The following is a 21,611-nucleotide window of genomic DNA, read 5'->3' as shown; positions in this document are numbered from 1 at the left end:
AGGTTTTGACCTCTTTATTCTTACAACCAACCAATGGTATGAGGTAAACACGAAACTCAGATCATCACCAATATTATGGAAAATAATATGGCCTCTGAATAAAAGATATTCATACATTTGAAATTTTTATTCTGCCTAGTTAGACAGATCCAACATAAATCCTAAATATCTCCTTTCAATGAGAAATATAATAAGATAAATACAACCTACGATAAAAACTATGTAGTCATAATTTAGTGGAATCAAATGGCAGAAATGGAAATAAATGGAAGAATTTAGAAAACAACAGACTCTAAAGCAGTATAGAAATTAGGTCCAAGAGTCAGATCTATAAAGTGCCATTCTCTCACTAGCTCCTTACCCCTTAAAATTCGTCAAATATCCTATATTATCTCCTCTGCTTCGGGTACATAAACCATCAGTTATTCAATGTTTGGTATCAAAATTGAATAGGTATCACTTACAATGTAGGAAAGTTGATAGATAGGAGGAAGGGAAGTAGAGAAACTTTGGGTCATAATGTAGGGGTATGAAGGAGGTATAAAGGGGCATTTAGAATCAGAAGCTATGTCCTATTACCTCTTTCTAGTGATAATGATACCAACTTTCCTACTTCAAGTAACGGCACTGAATCTCCAGAGTTGATTTCTTTTGAAAGCATACATCTTACCATGTGGAATTGTGGTCTGGAAAGGACGACTTGGGCTTTTCAGGTTCCATAAAGTCAAGCTACCATCTGAATGGCTGCACATGAATTGTTTGCCCTCATGATGCCAATCAATTGAATGAATAGCCTAATGAAATAACAATTAAAAACAAGCAGAGGAGGGAAAAAGTTGATATATCATTCTATATTCCAAAGGAAAAATATTTTAACACAGAATTATTATAGCAATATCACTTAAGAAACATATGTAATTTTTCTGACCTAGGTCATACTACCTTTGGTTTCAACCTTCTATAGGCTTATAAAAGGCTACAAAAACCCACCTCCTAAGAAAAAGAAAAGTTAAGTAAATTTCATAGTATCGTTAGATCCCAGAACTTTTTGTTGTAAATCCTAGGTCCTCCCCGTACCCTTTAATGCTTCTTTGAAAATTATTACACAGAAGTAAAAGAAAGGTTATCAGAAGATAATCTCTGGTGAGGTAGAAGCCTAGTTCCACTTAAAATAGCCAACTTAAAAGGTAGTTTACATAAGAGTTGCAATTTGAGGGCTTACTACATGCCAGACCCCAGGGTAAGCAGTTTATGTACATTATCTCATTTAATCCTACAAAACAGATATTATGTTTTTCCAAATTACACGTGGTGAAATAGGCCTAGAAAGATTGAGATACTTGCTCAGGTTACACCACTCAAAGCCAGCATCTGACTACAAAACCCATATTTGGAATCACTGGACTATATTAACTCTAACATATACTATTTAAGTTGACTTAAAGCAAGAAGAGTTTAAAATTTTTGTATTTACAGATTCATTCTGTAGATGTGAATTAAATAAAATTAAAAAGTAATCATTACATTTTCCTAATTTGTTTTATTCCCAGTGGTTGCACAGTGTCTTGAATAAAGTAGGTACTCAAAAATCTGTTAAATGAATAAGTAATTAATGTTATTAAATATTTCCACACTCTTGGTATTCTTTCAAAATTAATAAAGTATATATGGAACATGGGTAATGTGCTAATAAGCAGAATGTGCTAGTAGGCATAAAAGTTGAACAGATAGGGCTTCCCTGGTGGCACAGTGGTTGGGAGTCCACCTGCCGATGCAGAGGACACAGGTTCGTGCCCCGGTCCGGGAAGATCCCCCATGCCGTGGAGCGGCTGCCCGTGAGCCATGGCCGCTGAGCCTGTGCGTCCGGAGCCTGTGCTCCGCAACGGGAGAGGCCACAACAGTGAGAGGCCACAACAGCTTACCGCAAAAAAGAAAAAAAAAAAGTTGAACAGATGTATATACAGCATGATCCTTTCCTTAAAAGAACTTAAACAACTGCGAGATAGGAAACATTTATACCAATATTAATAATACTTATTGTTTGGAACTTTTAACATTTAGTTTTTAAATCTATATTTATAAAACTAAGTTATGTATATATTTATTTTATACCAAACCTATACATATATACACACACACACACATATTTCCAAACAATAAGTATTGTTAGAGTTACAAATAAATGATGACTAGAACAATCATTAGACATATCAGAAATGAAATAGTATATGAGTGGACCTCAAGATAAGTAAGATTTGATTAATTGCAAAAGATACCATGACACATTGGACTTATGTTTTCTCTCACCCTGGTCTGTATTACTGGGCAGAGAAGACTTCTTTATTGCCAGGGTTCAGTAGGGGCAGTGAGAGGGAAAAAACGCTCTTCTTTGTCTTCTCCTCTGTGTATTTCTTCTCATTTTTTATGTGACTAAAGGGAAATGTCACTTCTTGCCTCCTCTACATGTTAACCTGGATGAACCTCAGTCAATTTAAAGTTCTCTCAGACTACTTTGCTATGAATGGTAGGCGCAGAGCCCCAGCCCTAACCTTTCTTTCTATCCCACTGAATTTCTGTCTACTGGAGAAGACAGTTATAAAAATGATACATATAACATAAAACCAAGATCAGTACTATAAAAGAAGTATACTTATTGTACAGAAGAGTAGGCATGTAAAACCAACTTGTTATTATTAAAGAATAGGATGTCAACTAGTCCATCATTGAAGAGACTGAAGAGCTGGAATTTGAACTGACTTAATGGGTAAATATTCAATTTCTATTTATTTGATTATACCCCACTCGTTTCTTTAAAAAGGACCTTAAGCGCTTGCTGAAAAACCAAATATAATACAACTAATTAAAGAAAAAAAAAATTTAATGGAAAATAAACTCAGTGGCTGACTGAATTTCTTGTAAACAAAAAAGACAAAGGAAACCCAAAAAGCTAGGTAACAATCTGAAAAAAGGAAAAACAGCAGTTAGTAAGGAATTAAAAGGTTATCCTCATGTCAGACTCTGAGAGATTTCTCTGTGAAAGATTATTTAAGAAATACTGATGTAATGAAACAAAAATTTCACAGCTAATGTGGAAGTAAAATTCATATGGTTATTTCTGATAATGATCTTGGATTTCCAAAACAAAACTCTGAATTTATCAGTGGTTATTTATCAAGTGGCTAGTTAGTCCAAATAGCTTTACAATAGCTAAATAATTAATAGAATTTTGATATGCATAAGAGGAAAGAATGGAGTTCATAATAAGGTATTAGCAGAAGCAAAGGCCTGGAGGTAGGAAGTAAATGGTATGTTTAGGAGATAGTGAGTAATATGTCTGAAGTGTGAGAAGTGTGTAGAAGGATGCAGTAAATTAAATTCAAGGGAAAAAGCACCAGGGCCTTAAACCTCCTGTCAAGGAATAAGACTTTGTACTGTTGACAATTGGGAGCCATTCAAAGGTTTTGAGGTAGAGAATTACCTGATCTGCTATGTCTTAAAATGATAATCTTGTTAGTGAAAGATATATTGAAAAGGTAAGATATCTGAGGAAATGTGATTAGTTAAAAGGCTATTATAAGTCTTCCAGGCAAAAGATAACATCCTCAACTAGGACACTGAATGTGGGAATGAAAAACGAGAAGAAATAAATGAGAGACAATATAAAAATTGGATCAAGAAGACAAAAGTGATTGCATATGATACATGAAGAAGAAAAAAGGGTCAAATATGACTCTGAGGGTTATAAATTAAAATAACTAAGTCAAAATTGAAAAACTGAAAAAGAGGTTCAGACCTTTAAATACAAATTCAGTGCCAATGGAATATTCATCTGGACTTATAGATTATTAGATATTTGGATCTAGATCTCAGGAGAGAGGTAAGAGTTAAAGATATATGAATTTTTAATTTATCAGCATAATATAGGTAATATTGAAATGGTGGGAGGGGATATGAACATAAATGTAAACTGAAGGAGAAATGAAGAGAGGGTGAAGACGTAGAATCCTGAAGAGTATCTATAATGTAAAGGAGAGTTAAAGAAAGAACCAGTGATGGAGAAAGGAGGGGTGAAAAATGAGGTGGAAAAACACAAACAAGGGAAGAAACCATTTTAAGAAGGAAGGACTGATGTAAAGTCACAGGTTTAGTGAGGAACTTAAAAGACTAAGGAAGGGGTCACTGATCATTGGTGACTTATGAGAAACCATTTCAGGACAGATGATTTCAAAATATGAGACGTAAAGTGATGAGGAAAGTTTCAAAAGTTTGGTAGTAACATGAAGTATACAACTATCTTTATTAAAATGATAGGACATATAATTATGCATTAAAGTAAATCAATTTTATATATATTCATATAATTGTAAGTGTAAAGTGTAGTATTCTACTGACTTAAACATTGTTAATCTTTATTTAAACATTGCATTGCAAAATTACTTCCACTTACTTTTTAAAGTTAGAAACTTTCCTTCTACACTTTTTAAGGCCACAGGAAAACTAGCTGATTGAGCATTCTCATCTGGATTTCCATTTCAGCTGCTCCACTCTAGTTCCAACTGGCTAAATACAGAGATGGTATTTGGACTCTTATCTAACTGCTAGTCTTAAGAGAGGACGTGATCTTCATACTCATCTTTGTATTTTACATACTTAACAAAAGGAAAACCATAGCTTAGCTCTCTAGGACCTTCTTGCCTTATGATTCAAGGTGCCTTGTAAGTTGATCATAAAGAGCATAATTGTATGACATTGCTTGCTAGAGTATTGTTCACTAATCATGACCAAATTACCCAGCTGCTATATCATTTACTTCTGAATTCTTTGTCACCATGACAATAATCTTGTATATATCATAAAATCTTAAGTTTGCCAGAACCACTAAGAAATGAATGGGGGGTGGGGGTTATGGGATAGCCGAAGGCTTGTATCTTTAAGCACCAAAATTTAAATTTTACTTTTATAAGGGGATGGAAGAGGGCACAAAAAGAAACTGTTCTAAAAAAATGTGTTTTCCTTTCAAATTTATTTCTCTATTTATCTTAGTGTTGTCTTAAATTCTTTGGCACTCTTCCCATTTATTGCCTGGGTAATTCTAAACAGTGATTTTTGACCTGTATTTTCCTATCTCTCATCACTGTAACAATTTTTAATTTAATTGAGAGCCTAGATGATCACCTTTATTTCCATAGCTACAAGACATAATTTCCCTTTCTCACCTTTTGCCCCTAGCCTCACTCTTTTCACATTAGCTTCTTCTTCAGAAGGAAATAATAGCCTAGAATCAATCTTCGAACAACTGAAGTATCAATTAAGAGACTATTCCTTGATAAGAGTTCACTGCTTTCTCTACATGAAAACCTAAAATCTCAATTCTGTATGATAAAACGTACTTCAAGATCTGATTTTATTATTAAGTATTACTATTTTAAAAATCTCTCTTTACTGTAAGAAGGCAAGTATTAGAAGATAAGGCCTTTCACACTGACTACTTAAACTTTCTGCCACAGAAAAACAATTTTCTAAAGATGTGAATAGTATCTTTAGAGACCTTAAGGACAAAGAGGTTAAGAAATAAGCATAGAGCCTAAAGGAAAGAAAAAGATAGGTAGTAGACGCCAACATATGTAAATGCCCAAAAAAGGCTTAAAAATAATCCATCAAGGCAAAATTTCCACTCAGGAGAACAACCCAGAGGTGGAACTCGTGCAAATACCAACAGGCAGTGTGAGGCACTGGATCAGAACTAGGCGGCTTTCCAATGATAAAAATACTGGTAACATACAAGGCTTAAATGTAGAAAACAGGAATAAAATCACAATACTCTTTTCAAATATTCCAATAGAAATCACTTACCTCATCATAATAAACTCTCAGTTCTGCTCTTTTAGATTTCAAGTCCCAGAATACTACAGTACCATTTTCATAACCTATTAGCAGCTGGAAAACATTAGAACAATCATTTTTGTAATTCTAACATTAATTTTACCTTTCTCCAAATAAAGATTAATGTTAATACAATAAAGTATAATCATACTACATTATACAACTTTATTTAGAATACCAATTTTTCCAAACCTGAATACAGGTTTTCTACATTGAAAAAAATCGGCAAATGAACTCTACTTCAATATAAACATTTTCCAATGAAATCTACCTCATTCCAAAGAGGAAATTGAGAAAATATGTGAGTATATATGAAACAACATAAAAATAAATGAGAACATTGGAACAAAAGAAAAATAGGATAGAAAATGAAGATGAAATAAAGGATGAAATGTGATAACTTTAACAGTGTATATGCCATTCAGTCCTTTGCACTTGAAAAATGTGGCCACAAATTTGGCTTCAAATTTCTTTCTATCAAATCCAATTTTCTGACTTACATCAGTATTTTAAATTGGTGATATATGAACTCTCAGCAGTTCACAAAGGTATTCTAGAAATTCACATCATTAAATATAGTTGATACTGATTTATAAATCAATAAGTAAGACAATTAACAAAATATAGATTCTTCATTTCAAAAGAAAAGGATTTGAGAACAGAAAATGATTATTAGATGATCATATTCAAGACCCAGTCATTCAGCTAAATACTGCTAGCTGTGCTGATGGTTTTTACTATAATATAATTCTGAGTTTTATTTGTAGTTATATTTTGCTAAATTTAATCTACCATTGGTTAAAAAAAAAACCAGAAAGGATAAAAATAGGCCAACGTTCAAATAATGATATTTCACAGGAATGTGCCTTAAGATGATTTTCTTGAAATCCATTATTAGTATTTCTCTGGTGAAAATTCTTATACTGTTAATAAAGATGTTTCAGTAACTCCAAAACACAGTGGTAAAAACAGAAAATATAATGGTAGTTATAAGTTACTCCTACACAGCTTCTTGAGACCTAATCATTTCCCTAGAAATTTTATAACAGAACACAAAAAAACAACGAAAATAAACCAGCTAGTAGTTTTATCAGGAAACAAAATTTCAAATATCAGATCATGAAAGCAATGCATATTACTTTTGAAAGTATAGCATATATTTAAATGTTTTATTATTAAACTGCAAACAATAGATTTTAAAACTGACTTAAAAAATTTAGCTTTCTACATATTAAGTTAAAGTAAATGGCATAATGACTTCATAAATTTAAAAAGTCAAAATTAGTGTAAACAAAGACTTTCTTAAAATAAAATTTATATAAAGTAATATATACTATACTAAGATATGTATTAACTTCAACTTTTTTTTATATACCAGAGAAAATGATAAACAATAAAACCAAATCCTATGAGGTGTATGATAAAAATTTCTATGAAATGTATGGAAAGAAGATTTATAAGTCTAAAATGTTTGAAAAATCTGACCTAAGTGAGAAAATGAATAATATAACCTTTCAGAAATTGAGCCCCAAGATGTAATGAAATGATATTCTAAAATGTTATTATATTTTTTATAATAAACATAAGATAGAAGTCATTTTGTTTATAAAACATTATAAGCAATAGTCCCAGTAAATCACAAAATATAAAATAATAAACCTCAAAGTATCAAAAATTTGAGATAATTATACAAGATTGTGATATGGGAAATATGAAAATACATTAGAAACACTTAAAGAATTGAGAAAGAGAAAAACAGCCCCTGACATCCAGGAGACACCAGACAAAGTCATTCTGTGACCATGATGAATCAAGACAAATATAAGATCCCTCTGTAATCATGCTTGATCACATCAAAACAGGAATATTGCCCACATCACAAATACATATCATATATGTATGTGTGTGTGTATATATACATATATATATAGGCAAAGAAGTACGTGATTTCTTCACTACGTATTATCAGGACCTGGAAAACTTTATGAAGAAAATAGGTATCAGCAAAAATATCTGTTAAATTAGTTAGTAAATACCAAATAATCAAAATCAAAGATACTATATATTCTCTAACAAATATGAAATAAAATTAGAACTCATTGACAAAAATATTTTAGAAACTAAAAAATATGCATTTAAGTAATTATGGCCAAACAAGAAATCATAATGAAAAGTATGAAACAGAACGGAGCAAAAATGCCTCATATTGAACCCTGTGGGATACAGATGAATCCTCATCAAGAGGGAAATATACGGTTTAATAAATACAGGCATACCTTGAAGATATTGTGGGTTCAGTTCCAGACCACCTCAACAGAATGTAATATCAAAATAAAGTGAGTCATACAAGTTTTTTTTTGGTTTCTCGGTACATATAGACTTCTATACTGCAATCTATTAAGTGTACAATAGCATTATGTCTAAAAAAACAATGCACATAACTTAATTAAGAGTACTTTATAGCTAAAAAATGCTAACCATCATCTGAGCCTTCAGTGACTCATAATATTTTTTCAAGAGTAATATCAAAGATCACTGGGTAGAGGTGGGATCAAGATGGAAGAGTAGAAAGACCCTGAGCTCACCTCCTCCTGTGCACACACCAAAACTACAACTATATATAAAATAACTCTCTCTCAGAACAACCTGAAGACTGGCTGACCAGCTTTTTTACAATTAAGGATTTTTTTTTTAATCACACAGAGACAGGCACAAGGGTGAAAGAAGTGATCTAGTCAGGACCCACACCCCCAGCTGGTGACCCAAAAGACAAAGGGGATATTACAAACTCAGAGGCCGCAGCCAATGCTCACTTCAGCTCCAGCCCTCCCACCAAAGCCACCAAGCACACACAGTCTGCAAACGGATACTCCTATACAATGACACACTTTCCACACCAGGTGAGGTAAATGTTTTCCCTAAGTAATAAAGACAAACACTGAAAGTGAAACAAAATAAGAAGACAGAGGAATATGTTCCAAATGAAATAACAAGATAAAACTCCTAATGAAATGAAGATAAGTAATTTACATGATAAAGATTTCAAAGCAATGTCATAAAAATGCTCACCAAACTCAGAAGAATAGAGGATCACAGTGAGAACTTCAAGAAAAAATTAGAAAATATTAAAAAAGAACCAATCAGAGCTGAAGAATACAATAACTGAAACGAAGAATATACCAGAGAGAATAAAAAGCAGATTAAGTGGTAAAGAAGAATTAATAAATGAGTTGGAAAACAGAATAGTGGAAATCACCCAATCAGAAGAGTAAAAAGAAAAAGTTTTTAAAGTGAGGATAGTTTAAGGGACCTCTGAGACAACATTGAGTGTCATACTATTCATGTTATAGGATTTAGTCCCAGGAGGAGAAAAGAGAGGAAAAGGGGCAGAAAATATATTTGATGAAATAATGGCTGAAAAATTCTCTACCCTGGGGAATGAAATAGATATCCAGGTCCAGGAATCAGAGACAGTCCTAAAAAGATGAACTCAAAGAGTCAACACCAAGACACATCATAAGAAAAACAACCAGAGTTAAAGATAGAGAATTCTAAAGGCAGCAAGAGAAAAACAAAGAATCAAACAAAAGGGAACCTCCATAAGGCTCTCATTGATTTTTCAACAGAAACTGTAGGCCAGAAGACAGTGGCATGATATATTTAAAGTGCTGAAAGGGAAAACCTAAACCAAGGATACTCTACATAGCAAGGTTAGGCATTCAAAATTGAAGGCGATATAAAGGGTTCCCAAGATAAGCAAAAACTAAAAGAGTTCATCACCGTTAAGCAGGCCACACAAGAAATGTTAAAGGGTCTTCTTGAAGCACAAAAGAAAAGGCCATAACAAGAAATGAGAAAATACATGACGAAAATAAATCTTATTGGTAGAAGCAAATATAATAGTAAAAGCAGTGGATCAACTGCTTAAAAAGCTGGTATGGAGGTTAGATGACAAAAGTTGTAAAATCAATTCTAATTACAATGAGTAATTAAAGGATACACAAAAAGATGTAAAATATAATATCAAAAACATAAAACATGGGCCTCCCTGGTGGTGCAGTGGTTGAGGGTCCGCCTGCCGATGCAGGGGATACGGGTTCGTGCCCCGGTCCGGGAGGATCCCATATGCTGCGGAGCGGCTGGGCCCGTGAGCCATGGCTGCTGAGCCTGCGCGTCCGGAGCCTGTGCTCCGCAATGGGAGAGGCCACAACAGTGAGAGGCCTGCGTACCGCGAAAAAAAAAAAAAAAAAAAAAAAACATAAAACATGGTGATGGGATTATAAAAACTAGAACTTTAAGAATGTGTTTGAATTTAAATGACTATCAGTTTAAAATAAATATCTATCTACCTACCTACCTATTTATTGCATAGTAACCAAAAACCAAAAACCTAGAATAGATACACAAATACAAAGAGAAAGAAACCCAAACATAATACTAAAGAAAATAATCAAACCACAGGGAAGAGACTAAAAGAAGAAAAGAATAGAGAAGAACTACAAAAACAACCAGAAAACATATAACAAAATGGCAAAAAGTACATGCCTATCAATAATCACTTTAAGTGTAAATGAACTAAGTGCCCCAATCAAAAGACATAGGGTGGCTGAATGGATTAAAAAAAACAAGATATCTATATGCTGCCTATAAGAGACTAACTTCTGAGCTAAAGACACACATAGACTGAAAGTGAAAGGATGGGAAAAGATATACCATGAAAATGGAAATGAAAAGAAAGCAGGGGTAATATAACTCATATCAGACAAAATAGACTTTAAAACAAAGACTGTAACAAAAGGCAAAGAAGGTCATTACATAATGTTAAGGGGGGGTCAATCCAAAAAGAGGAACTAATATTCATAACAAATATGCACCTAACATAGGCACAACTAAATATATAAACCAAATATTAACAGACATAAAAGGAGAAATTGACAGTAACACAGTATTAGTAGGGGATTTAATACCCCACATACATCAATGAATAAATCATCCAGACAGAAAATCAGTAAGAAAACGTTGGCCTTCAATGATACTTTGAGCAGCTGGACTTAATAGATATCTACAGAGCATTCCATCCAAAAACTATAGAATACACATTCTCTTCAAGTGCACATGGAACATTCTCCAGGATAGATCACATGGTAGGCCACAAAACTAATCTCAGTAATTTTAAGAGTAAAATCATATAAAGTATCTTTTCTGACCACAGTGGTATGAAACTAGATATCAATTACAGAATGAGAGGTGGAAAAGACACAAACACATGAAGGCTAAACAATGGGCTGCTAAAAAAAACAATGGGTCAATGAAGAAATCAAAGAGAAAATTTTTTTAAATGTCTTGAGATGAATGAAAGTTGAAACACAACTTTTCAAAATCTATGGGATGCAGCAAATGCAGTTCTAAGGGGGAAGTTTATAGCAATACAGGCCTATCTCAAGAAATTTTAAAAATCTCAAAAAACCTGACTTGAAACCTAAAGGAATTACCAAAAGAAAAAAACCCACAGTTAGTAGAAGGAAGGAAACAATAAAGATCAGGGGAGAAATAAATAAAATAGAGACAAAAACATGGACAAAAAGATCAATGAAACTAAGAGGCTATTTTTTTAAGATAAAGAAAACTGATGAAACTTTAGCCAGACTCATCAAGAAAAAAGAGAGAAGGTCCAATTAAATACAATCAAAAATGAACATCAAGTTATACAAGATATCACAGGAATATAATAATTGAAGAATACTACAAACATTTATATGACAACAACTTGAACAATCTAGAAGAAATGGACAAACTCCTATAAATGTACAATATCCCAGGAAAGAATAGAAAATATGAACAGACCAATTACCAGTAATGAAATTGAATCAGTAATTTAAAAAAAAACAAAACTCCCAACAAACGAAAGTCCAGTATCACATAGCTTCACACTGGAATTCTACCAAACACTGAAAGAAGATTTAGTATCTATCTTTTATCCTTTAGATGCAGTAACTATCCTTTTCAAACTCTTTTAAAAAACTGAAGAGAAGGGAACACTTCCAAACCCATTCTTTGAATCCAGCATTACACTGATACCAAAGCCAGGCAAAGACACTACAACAAAAGGAAATTACATGTCAATAAATCTAAAAAATATAGATGCGAAGATCCTCAACAAAATATTAGCAAACAAAATTCAACAATACATAAAAAGTATCATACACCATGATCAAATGGGATTTATCCCAAGGGTGCAAGTTTGGTTCAGTATCTGCAAATCAATCAATGTGATACACCATATTAACTAAAGGAAGGATAAAATCACATGATCATTACAACAGGTGCAGAAAAAGCATTTGACAAAATTCAACAACTATTCATGATAAAAATCCTCATCAAAGTTGGTATAGAGGGAATATATCTCAACATAATAAAAGCCATTTTTGACAAAACCACAGCTAACTTCATACTCAATGGTGACAAGCTAAAAGCTTTTCCTCTAAGATCAGGAACAAGACAAGAATGTCCACTCTTATTCAACATAGTATTCGAAGTCCTAGCCCCAGGAATCAGACAAGAAAAAGAAATGAAAGTCATCTAAATTAGAAGGGAAGAAGTAAAACTGTCACTATTTGCAGATGACATGATACTTTATATAAAAATCCCTAGGGCTTCCCTGGTGGCGCAGTGGTTGAGAGTCCGCCTGCCAGTGCAGGGGACATGGGTTCGTGCCCCGGTCCGGGAAGGTCCCACATGCCGCAGGGCAGCTGGGTCCATACCACCAAAAAAAAAAAAAAAAAAAATCCCTAAAGACTTCATGCCAAGACTATTAGAACTAATAAATAAATTCAGTAAAGATGCAGGATACAAAATTAATATACATAAATCTGTATTTCTATACATTAAAAATGAACTAACAGAAAGAGAAAGCAAGAAAGCAATCCCACTTAAAATTGCATCAGGGGCTTCCCTGGTGGCGCAGTGGTTGAGAGTCCGCCTGCCGATGCAGGGGACAGGGGTTCGTGCCCTGGTCTGGGAAGATCCCACATGCCGTGGAGTGGCTGGGCCCGTGACCCATGGCCACTGAGCCTGCGCGTCCAGAGCCTGTGCTCCACAACGGGAGAGGCCACAACAGTAAGAGGTCAGCATACCGCAAAAAAAAAAAAAAAAAAAATTGCATCAAAAAATATAAAATACTTAGGAATAAAATTAACCAAGGAGGTGAAAGACCTACACTCTGAAAACTATATGACACTGATGAAAGAAATTGAAGACAATATAAATAAAGATATTCTATGTTCATGGATTGGAAGAATTAATAGTGTTAAAAAGTCTAGACCACCCAAAGCAATCTACATATTCAATGCAATCCCTATCAAAATACTGATGGCATTTTTCACAGAACTAGAACAAATAATCCTAAAATTTCAATGAACCACAAAAGACCCTGAATAATCCAAGCCATCTTGAGAAAGAAGAACAAAGCTGGAGGTATCACACACACTCCCTGACTTCAAAATATACTATAAAGCTAAAGTAATCAAAACAGTATGACACTGCACAAAAACAGACACATAGATCAATGGAACAGAATAGAGAGCCTAGAAATAAACTCACACACATATGGTCAATTAATCAACAACAAAGGAGGCAACAATATACAATGAGAAAAAGACAGTTTCTTTACATAAGTGGTTTTGGGAAAACTGGACAGCTACAGGTAAAAGAATGAAACTAGACCATTTTCTCACAACATATAAAAAAATAAACTCTAAATGGACAAAAGGGGACTTCCCTGGTGGTCCAGTGGTAAAGAATCTGCCTTCCAATGCAGGGGACGGGGGTTCGATCTCTGGTCGGGGAACTAAGATCCCACATGCCGCGGGGCAACTAAGCCCGCATGCCACAACTACTGAGCTTGTGCACCTCAACTAGAGAGCCTGCATGCTGCAAACGACAGAGCCCACATGCTCTGGAACCCGTGCACCACTACTACAGAGCCCACTCACCCTGGAGCCTGAATGCCACAACTAGAGAGAGAAAACCCTCATGCCACTACTAAAGAGAAGCCCACGTGCTGCAACGAAGAGCCTGTGCACCACAATGAGCACCGCAACGAAAGATCCCACATGCCGCAATAAAGATCCCATGTGCCGCAACAAAGACCTGATGCAACCCAATAAATAAATATTCTTTTAAAAAAGCCATAGCAATGGGCATACCATTAAAAAATAAATAAATAAATGTACAAAAGACTTAAATGTAAGACCTGAAACAACAAAACTCTTAGAAGAAAACATAGGCAGTATGTTCTTTGAAATCAGTCTTAGCAATATTTTTTTGGATCTGTCTCCTCAGGCAAGGACAACAAAAGCAAAAATAAGCAAACGGGACCACATCAAACTAGAAATCTTTTGCACAGTGAAGGAAAGCATCAACAAAATTAAAAGACAACTATGGAATAGGCGAAAATATTTGCAAATTATGCAACTGACATTCAAAATATATAAAGAACTCATACAATTCAATATCAAAAAAACAAACTATCCGATTAAAAAATGGTATTTTTCCAAAGAAGCTATACAGATGTCCAACAGGCACATGAAAAGATGCTCAACATCACTAATCAACAGGAAAATGCAAATCACAACCACAATGAGCTATCACCTCACACCTGTCAAAATGGCTATCATCAAAAAGACAATAATTAACAAGTGTTGGCAAGGATGTGGAGAAAAGGCAACACTTGTGCCTTGTTGGGGAGAATGTAAACTGGTGCAGCCGCTATGGAAAGCAGTATGGAGGTTCCTCAAAAAAATTAAAAATTGAACTACCATACGATCCAGCAATTCCACTCCTGGGTATTTATTTAAAGAAAAGGAAAACACTAATTCAAAAAGATATATGCACCCCAATGTTCACTGTAGTACTGTATACAATAGCCAAGATATGAAGCAACTTAAATGTCCATAAACAGATGAATGGATAAAGATGTGGTACGTACACACACACACACACACACACACACACTGGAATATTTCTCAGCCATAAAAAGGAATGAAATAATGCCACTTGTGACAGCATGAATGGACCTGGAGGGTACTATGCTAAGTGAAATAAGTCAGACTAAGAAAGACAAATAGTATATGTTTTTACTTATATATGTGGAATCTAAAAAACAAAACAAACAAATACAACAAAACAGAAACAGACTCACAACAGAGAACAAACTAGTGGTTGCCAGAGGGAAGGGTTGCAAAATAGGTGAAGGGGATTGATTAAGAGGCACAAACTACCAGTTTTAAAATAAGTCATAGGCATGTGATGTACAGCACAGGGAACATAGTCAATAATATCATAGTAACTTTGTATGGTGCATAATCTATAAAAGTATCAAATCACTATGTTGTACAGCTGAAATTAATATAATAAGTAAACTATATTTCAGTTAAAAATAATCACTGATGACAGACCACCTTAAGAAATATAATGACAAAAAAGTCTGAAATACTGTGAGAATTACCAAAATGTGACACAGAGACATAAAGTGAGCAAATGCTCTTGGAAAAATGGTGCCAATAGACTTGCTCGACTCATGGTTGCCACAAATCTTCAATTTGAAAGAAAATGCAATATCTGTGAAGTGCAATTAAGTGAAGCACAATAAATCAAGGCGTGCCTGTACGTATTAAAAGGAGAAAGTATAAATTTTTAATAAATGTAAGCATTTAACTGTAGAATGTCAAGAAAAAGAAAATAAAGTTCAACAAATAGAAGAAAAAATGAGTCATCTTATCCAAGAACAAAGGATACCTTTCACTTATTCAAGTTTTCAGGAATTTTGAGTTTTCCACGTATAGATTTTCTTGTTAATTTTATAGCAAATTATTTTTAAAACTTTTCTTGCTATTTTGTACAGGATCTTCTCTTCATTATGTTTTCTAAGAGGGTATTGTTTCTATAGTTGAATTTTAGTATGCTACCTTCTAAATTATTTTATTCTTTGTATTAATTTTAATGTTGATTTTCTTAGGCATTCCAGGTTATATTATCCTATAATCTAAAATAGAGACTATTTTACTTCTTCCTTTCCAATTTTTATGCCTCTAATTGTTTGTGCTTGTATAACTGCATTACTAAAACATCCTATAGTGTTAAAAATAGTGGAGGGGATGAGCATCCTTGCTTTCTTCCTAACTTTAGTGGCAATGTCTCTTGGTGTTTCCCTATTAACTAAAATCCCAGATTTTATATATATATATATAATATTATTATTATATACATTATACATACATATATAATATATATAACATATCATTAAAGAAGTATGAATTCATTCAATATTTTATAAATTTATTTTATCAGGAATAGGTGTTTTTAAATATTTTTATTGAAATATACATATAGAAAAGTACACAAATTATAGCTGGGTCTTTCTTTAGTAATGACATTTAATTTTTTTCTTCCAATTTTGAGACATAATTGACATACAGCACTGTATAAGTTTCAGGTGTACCACATAATGACTTGACTTAGATACATCATGAAATGTTCATCAAATAAGTTTAGTGAATATCCATCATCTCATATAGATATAAAATAAAATAGAAAATTTTTTTTCTTTTGATGAGCCCTCTTACGTTTTGCTTTTTAAACAACTTTCATATATAACATACAACAGTGTTAATTATATTTATCATGTTGTACATTACATCCCTAGTACTTATTTATAACTGGATGATTCTACCTTTTGACAGCCTTCATCCAATTCCCCCTCCGTCCACTCCCTGTCTCTGGTAACCATAAATTTGATCATATTTTCTATGAGTTTTTTTGTTATTTTGAAGTATAATTGACCTACCACATTTTGTTAGTTCCTATTACACAACATAGTGATTTGGTACTTCTATACATTTCAAAATGATCACCACTATGAGTCATAGTTATTGACTGTATTCCTCACATGACTCATTTATTTTGCAACTGGAGGTTTATTAATCTTAATCTCCCCCACCTATTTCTTTCCTCATGCCAAACTCTCCTCTCTTGCAACCACTTGTTTGTTCTCTGTATTTCTAACTCTGTTTCTGTTTTGTTATATTTGTTCATTTGTTTTGTATTTTAGATTCCACATATAAGTGATTCACAACAGTATTTGTCTTTCTCTGTCTGACTTATTTCACTTAGCATGATACACTCTAGGTCTACCCATGTTGTTGCAAATGACAAGATTTCATTCTTTTTATGATTGAGAAATAGTCCTCTGTGTGTGTGTGTGTGTGTGTGTGTGTGTATACCACATCTTAATCCTTTCATCTATTAATGGGCACTTGGGTTGCTTCCAAACCTTGCCTATTGTAAATAATGCTGCAATAAACATAGAAGTGCACATATCCTTTCTAATTAGTGTCTATGCTTTCTTTGGATAAATATCCAGGAGTGGAATTACAAGATCAATTTATTTTTAATTTTTTGAGGCACCTTCATAGTGGAAAACCACTATGCTTTCCATAGTGGCTGCATCAATGTACATTCCCACCGAATGGAAAGAAATTTTTGTTTCTGGATTTTTTTATTATTGTGTTTCATTCTCAATACGAAATGCACAATCAAGTATACTGCATGGAGATCTATGCACTGTAAGGATTTTTCTTCATCAGGTCACTCCATGTCACCCCCTAAGTGGAGACATAATTGAGCAGTACTCCTTGCCCAGACAGTACCAACCAATCATCTGACCCTGTCTATGAACCAGGCCTGAATTCTGTCCTACTCCATTAGTTGGTTTTAGATATTCCCCTCCTACTCCATAAGACCATATATGTCGGTTGAGAGAAAGACATTGTTGCAACATAGGAATTCTTGGTTCCCCATTTGTCCAATTCACTTAGGCCTTTTGGACAGTTCAAGGCTGATTTCCCAAATATACCTCTTCCATTGTAAAATGGACTGTCACATCCCTCACCCAATCCTAGGAATCAATGAATATGATGACATCCAACTCATGCTGGACAGGTCAAGTCACAGTCACTTGGTGTCCCATCATTAGGTGTTCAGTCTCCACAAGGGCCCATCAGCATACCAGAAGTTACTTTGAAAATGGAGAGCAGCTGTTGTTCCTCTCTTATGGGGCTTTCCAATAGAGTGTTCTTAACTACCAAATACATTAAGCTCTAGCAGATCATAGACACCAAATGGTAGGGTAGGCTGCACTCGGACTTAGGGAAGAGACCTTTTTTTCTCTAGGCTCCACTCAAAAGTGGCAGAATTTTGGATAACCTAAAAAACTGATTTGGAACAATAATTTCTAGGGCCTTGTATACTATTATCTAAATCCAAAAGCACCCACCAAGTGACATGACACTTTCTTAATAAGGAGAAATACAAAAGCTTACATTTTACCTTAGAGGAGATGCCCCTCCATCCCCAGACCATTAGACCTTCAAAATCATCACATATAGGGCCAGGTCCTAGATATTTATGGGATAAAGCCTTATGACACATGAGTCTCTGATGTATGAATCTTATGAGCTATATAGCTACTTGCCACTTCTGCTCACCAGATGAGAGTTGGAAGACCTCAGAAGGTGTCCTTACTTGGAAATAGGGTCTTTGCAGATGTAATTAGTTAAGAACTTTGGAACAAAATCATCCTTAATTTAGTGTGGGCCCTAAAATCAAATGACTGGTGTCCTTATAAAAGAAGAAGAGAGGATACAGAGACATAGAGGAGAAGGCCATTTAAAGACAGAGAAAGAGAATGGAGTTATCCTGCCAAAAATCAGGAACATTAGGAGGCACCGGAAGCTGGAAAAGGCAAGGAAGGATTCTCTTCCAGAGCCTTCAGAGAGAGAATGGCCCAACCAAGACCTTGACTTCAGACTTCTGGCGTGCAAACTGTGAATTAGTAAATTTCTGTTGTTTTAAGCTACCCAGTTTATACAACGTTGTTATGGCAGCCCTAGAAAGCTATACCAGATGTCAGGGTCATACTCTTTCCTATCAGGGCTTTGACTTTAACAAATAAGACCTTTCGTGGGCTTCCCTGGTGGTGCAGTGGTTGAGAGTCCGCCTGCCGATGCAGGGGACACGGGTTCGTGCCCCAGCCTGGGAGGATCCCACATGCCGCGGAGCGGCTGGGCCTGTGAGCCATGGCCGCTGAGCCTGTGCGTCAGGAGCCTGTGCTCCGCAATGGGAGAGGCCACAACAGTGAGAGGCCCGCGTACCGCAAAAAAAAACCAAAAAACAAAAAACAAATAAGACCTTTCAAACTATGTGTTTAGTCTCCTTATAAAAAGATCCTGGGTCTATTTTTAGCACAGTCTGCCCTAAAGCTGCAGAAGTAAAGAGTTCCTTTAAAGTTGTTTTAGAGGGCCTCTGGAATGCCTTAAATCAGTAATGAACTGTTCTAAGTTGATCATTTTATTTTCACACAGTCTCTGTGTTTTGGTAGGCGAAATAATGCTCCCTCCAAAACTGTCTATGCCTTAATCCTCAGAACCCATAAATACATTAACTGATATGACAAAAAAGACTTTTTAGATGTAATTAAGGTTTGTTGAGATGGAGAGGTATCCTGAATTATCCAAGTGGGCCCAATCTGAACATACGAGTCCTTAAGAGTGGTGAACCTTTCCCAGCTGTTGTTAGAAAGAGGTTTGGTGATGGAAGGAAGTCAAAGAGATGCTAAATTATTGTCTTTATAGATGGAGGAAGGTGGCTACAAGCTTAGAAATGTGTAAAGGCCTATAAAATCTGAAAAAGGCAAGAAAACGTTCTCCTCTAGAGCTACCAGAAAGTAATGCAACCCTGTAGTATTTCGATTTTATCCCAGTGAGACCTGTGTTGGACTTCTGCCCTACAGAACTGTAAAACAATACATTTGTGCTGTTTCAAACTACCAAATTTGTCATAATTTAAATTAGAATAGAAAATAATACAAGTGGCATCAAAGCAAGCTATTTTATTCCATCATCATTATAATTATCATGGCCCTTTATGAATTAAGCACCACAAATATTCGATCTCCTGTTGGCTTGCCTTTCCATTAGCCCCTCATCCTAATTAATCAAAGGAGAATGTTTGAGTAATTTTGATGTCACCACATGATAGGGTTTAATACTTCACTTGACACCTTCACTGGGTCCTTTGATTTTAGATAGGAGATAACCCAACTCTAAAATCCCATCCTGAAGGTCTACAGTCTAGAACAGGGGTCAACAAACTTTTTATGCAGGGATAGAGAGCAAATATGTTAGGCTTTGCAGGCATATAGTTCTGTCACAACTGTTCAGCTTTGCTTTTGTAGTAAGAAAACAACCACAGAAAAACATGTTAATGCATGAGCATGGCTGTGTTCCAAGAAATCATTTTACAAAAAACAGGCAGTACACTAGATTTGTCCCATGAGCTACAGTTTCCTATCCCTGACCTAGAACAATTCGGATACTATTATCTTAACCAGGGTTCTGTAGAAAACAGACTGAGGCAAGGCCTAAGTGCTAATGTTTCACTAAGAAGTATAATCTCAGGGCTGCAATAATAAAGGAAAAGTGAAGTAAAGCAAAGAAGTAAAAGATGATTCATTATCATACTAACCACTATTTCTTGGGGAGAAGCAGAAGAGACATAGCCAATAACCTAGCAGGTGTATTTACTTGGCTTGCAGGATGTCTCTAACAGCTTACAGGGAAAAACCATGATTCAGAATAGCCCAACCATAGGAAGGAAGGGAGGGAGAACTTACTTCTTGTGTCTTGTCTAATAATATTGGTCAAGGTTTTCTCCATGGGAAATTAACACCCCTTCACTCCAGGGCTGTGTCATTTGACCCCTTTGGCATCTGTTAGGGAAGCCACATCTCATGCCTCACAGTATGGCACATTATCTAAATCCAGAATTAAAGAGAGGAGCCAAAGACTCTGGGTATAGCCAGTCAGCTTCACAAAGTAGTACTGCATGAAGCTGATTAACCCTGCCAAGACTGAGATGAAGCAAGCAGCCAAGGGTTTGAGAGATAAGCAAAGCTGAGGAATCCAAGGAGATGTACACAGTAACATGCCCAATACAGACACCTCTCAGTCCAAGAGCACCTCTCAGTCCAAGAGCACCCTCTTGTATTTGATAGGCTAATATGCAGCTTCTTTAGTAAATGGTGTCTCAGGGACAGGGGGTTCTATTTTCTGATTTGTGTGTGTGTGTGTGTGGTATGCGGGCCTCTCAATGTTGTGGACTCTCCCGTTGCGGGGCACAGGCTACAGACACGCAGGCTCAGCAGCCATGGCTCATGGGCCCAGCCGCTCCGCGGCATGTGGGATCTTCCCAGTCCGGGGCACGAACCCGTGTCCCCTGCATCGGCAGGCGGACTCTCAACCACTGCGCCACCAGGGAAGCCCTATTTTCTGATTTTATGATACTATTTTGTTTCAGCAGGAACCTTAACATCAGTAATTTGTTCCTTCTTTCACTGCACCAACAAGCCTCCATGAAAGTTTTCCCCTTCCAGCTTGAATTTATCCCAGAAATGCAAAAATGTTTACATTAGGAAATCTATTTATATATTTCAAAAAATAATTAAGGAACAGTCATTTTGTAGTGTAAGTACCTGACAGCTTTTTAAATTGCAATGTAAGTGCCTGGCACTAAGCTTTTGATTACTGAGGCATCTATTGCAAAGACCTCCATCTGAAATAAACCCATTGCCAGCTACACAACTAGATAAAGAGCCAGGATGAGCCACCCAGGAA

The 21,611-nt window shown here is 35.2% G+C and overlaps 1 protein-coding gene across 6 annotated transcripts in view; it reads right to left on the bottom strand.

The window, feature by feature from the left end:
- STXBP5L (syntaxin binding protein 5L) overlaps positions 1–21,611 on the bottom strand; it is a 380,840-nt gene that overhangs the window by 214,194 nt on the left and 145,035 nt on the right. For all 6 annotated transcript variants that reach the window (XM_081235109.1, XM_081235110.1, XM_081235106.1 and 3 more), the window contains exons 8-9: positions 5,854–5,937; positions 671–794 (exon numbers count right to left, since the gene is read on the bottom strand). In XM_081235109.1, coding sequence (XP_081091235.1) covers positions 671–794; positions 5,854–5,937 — 208 coding nt within the window. The remainder of the gene's footprint in view (positions 1–670; positions 795–5,853; positions 5,938–21,611) is intronic.

Source organism: Mesoplodon bidens (genome assembly GCF_964165515.1).
Source record: "Mesoplodon bidens genome assembly, chromosome: 5".
Lineage (NCBI taxonomy): Eukaryota > Metazoa > Chordata > Mammalia > Artiodactyla > Ziphiidae > Mesoplodon > Mesoplodon bidens.
This window is presented reverse-complemented; position numbering and strand designations above follow the sequence as displayed.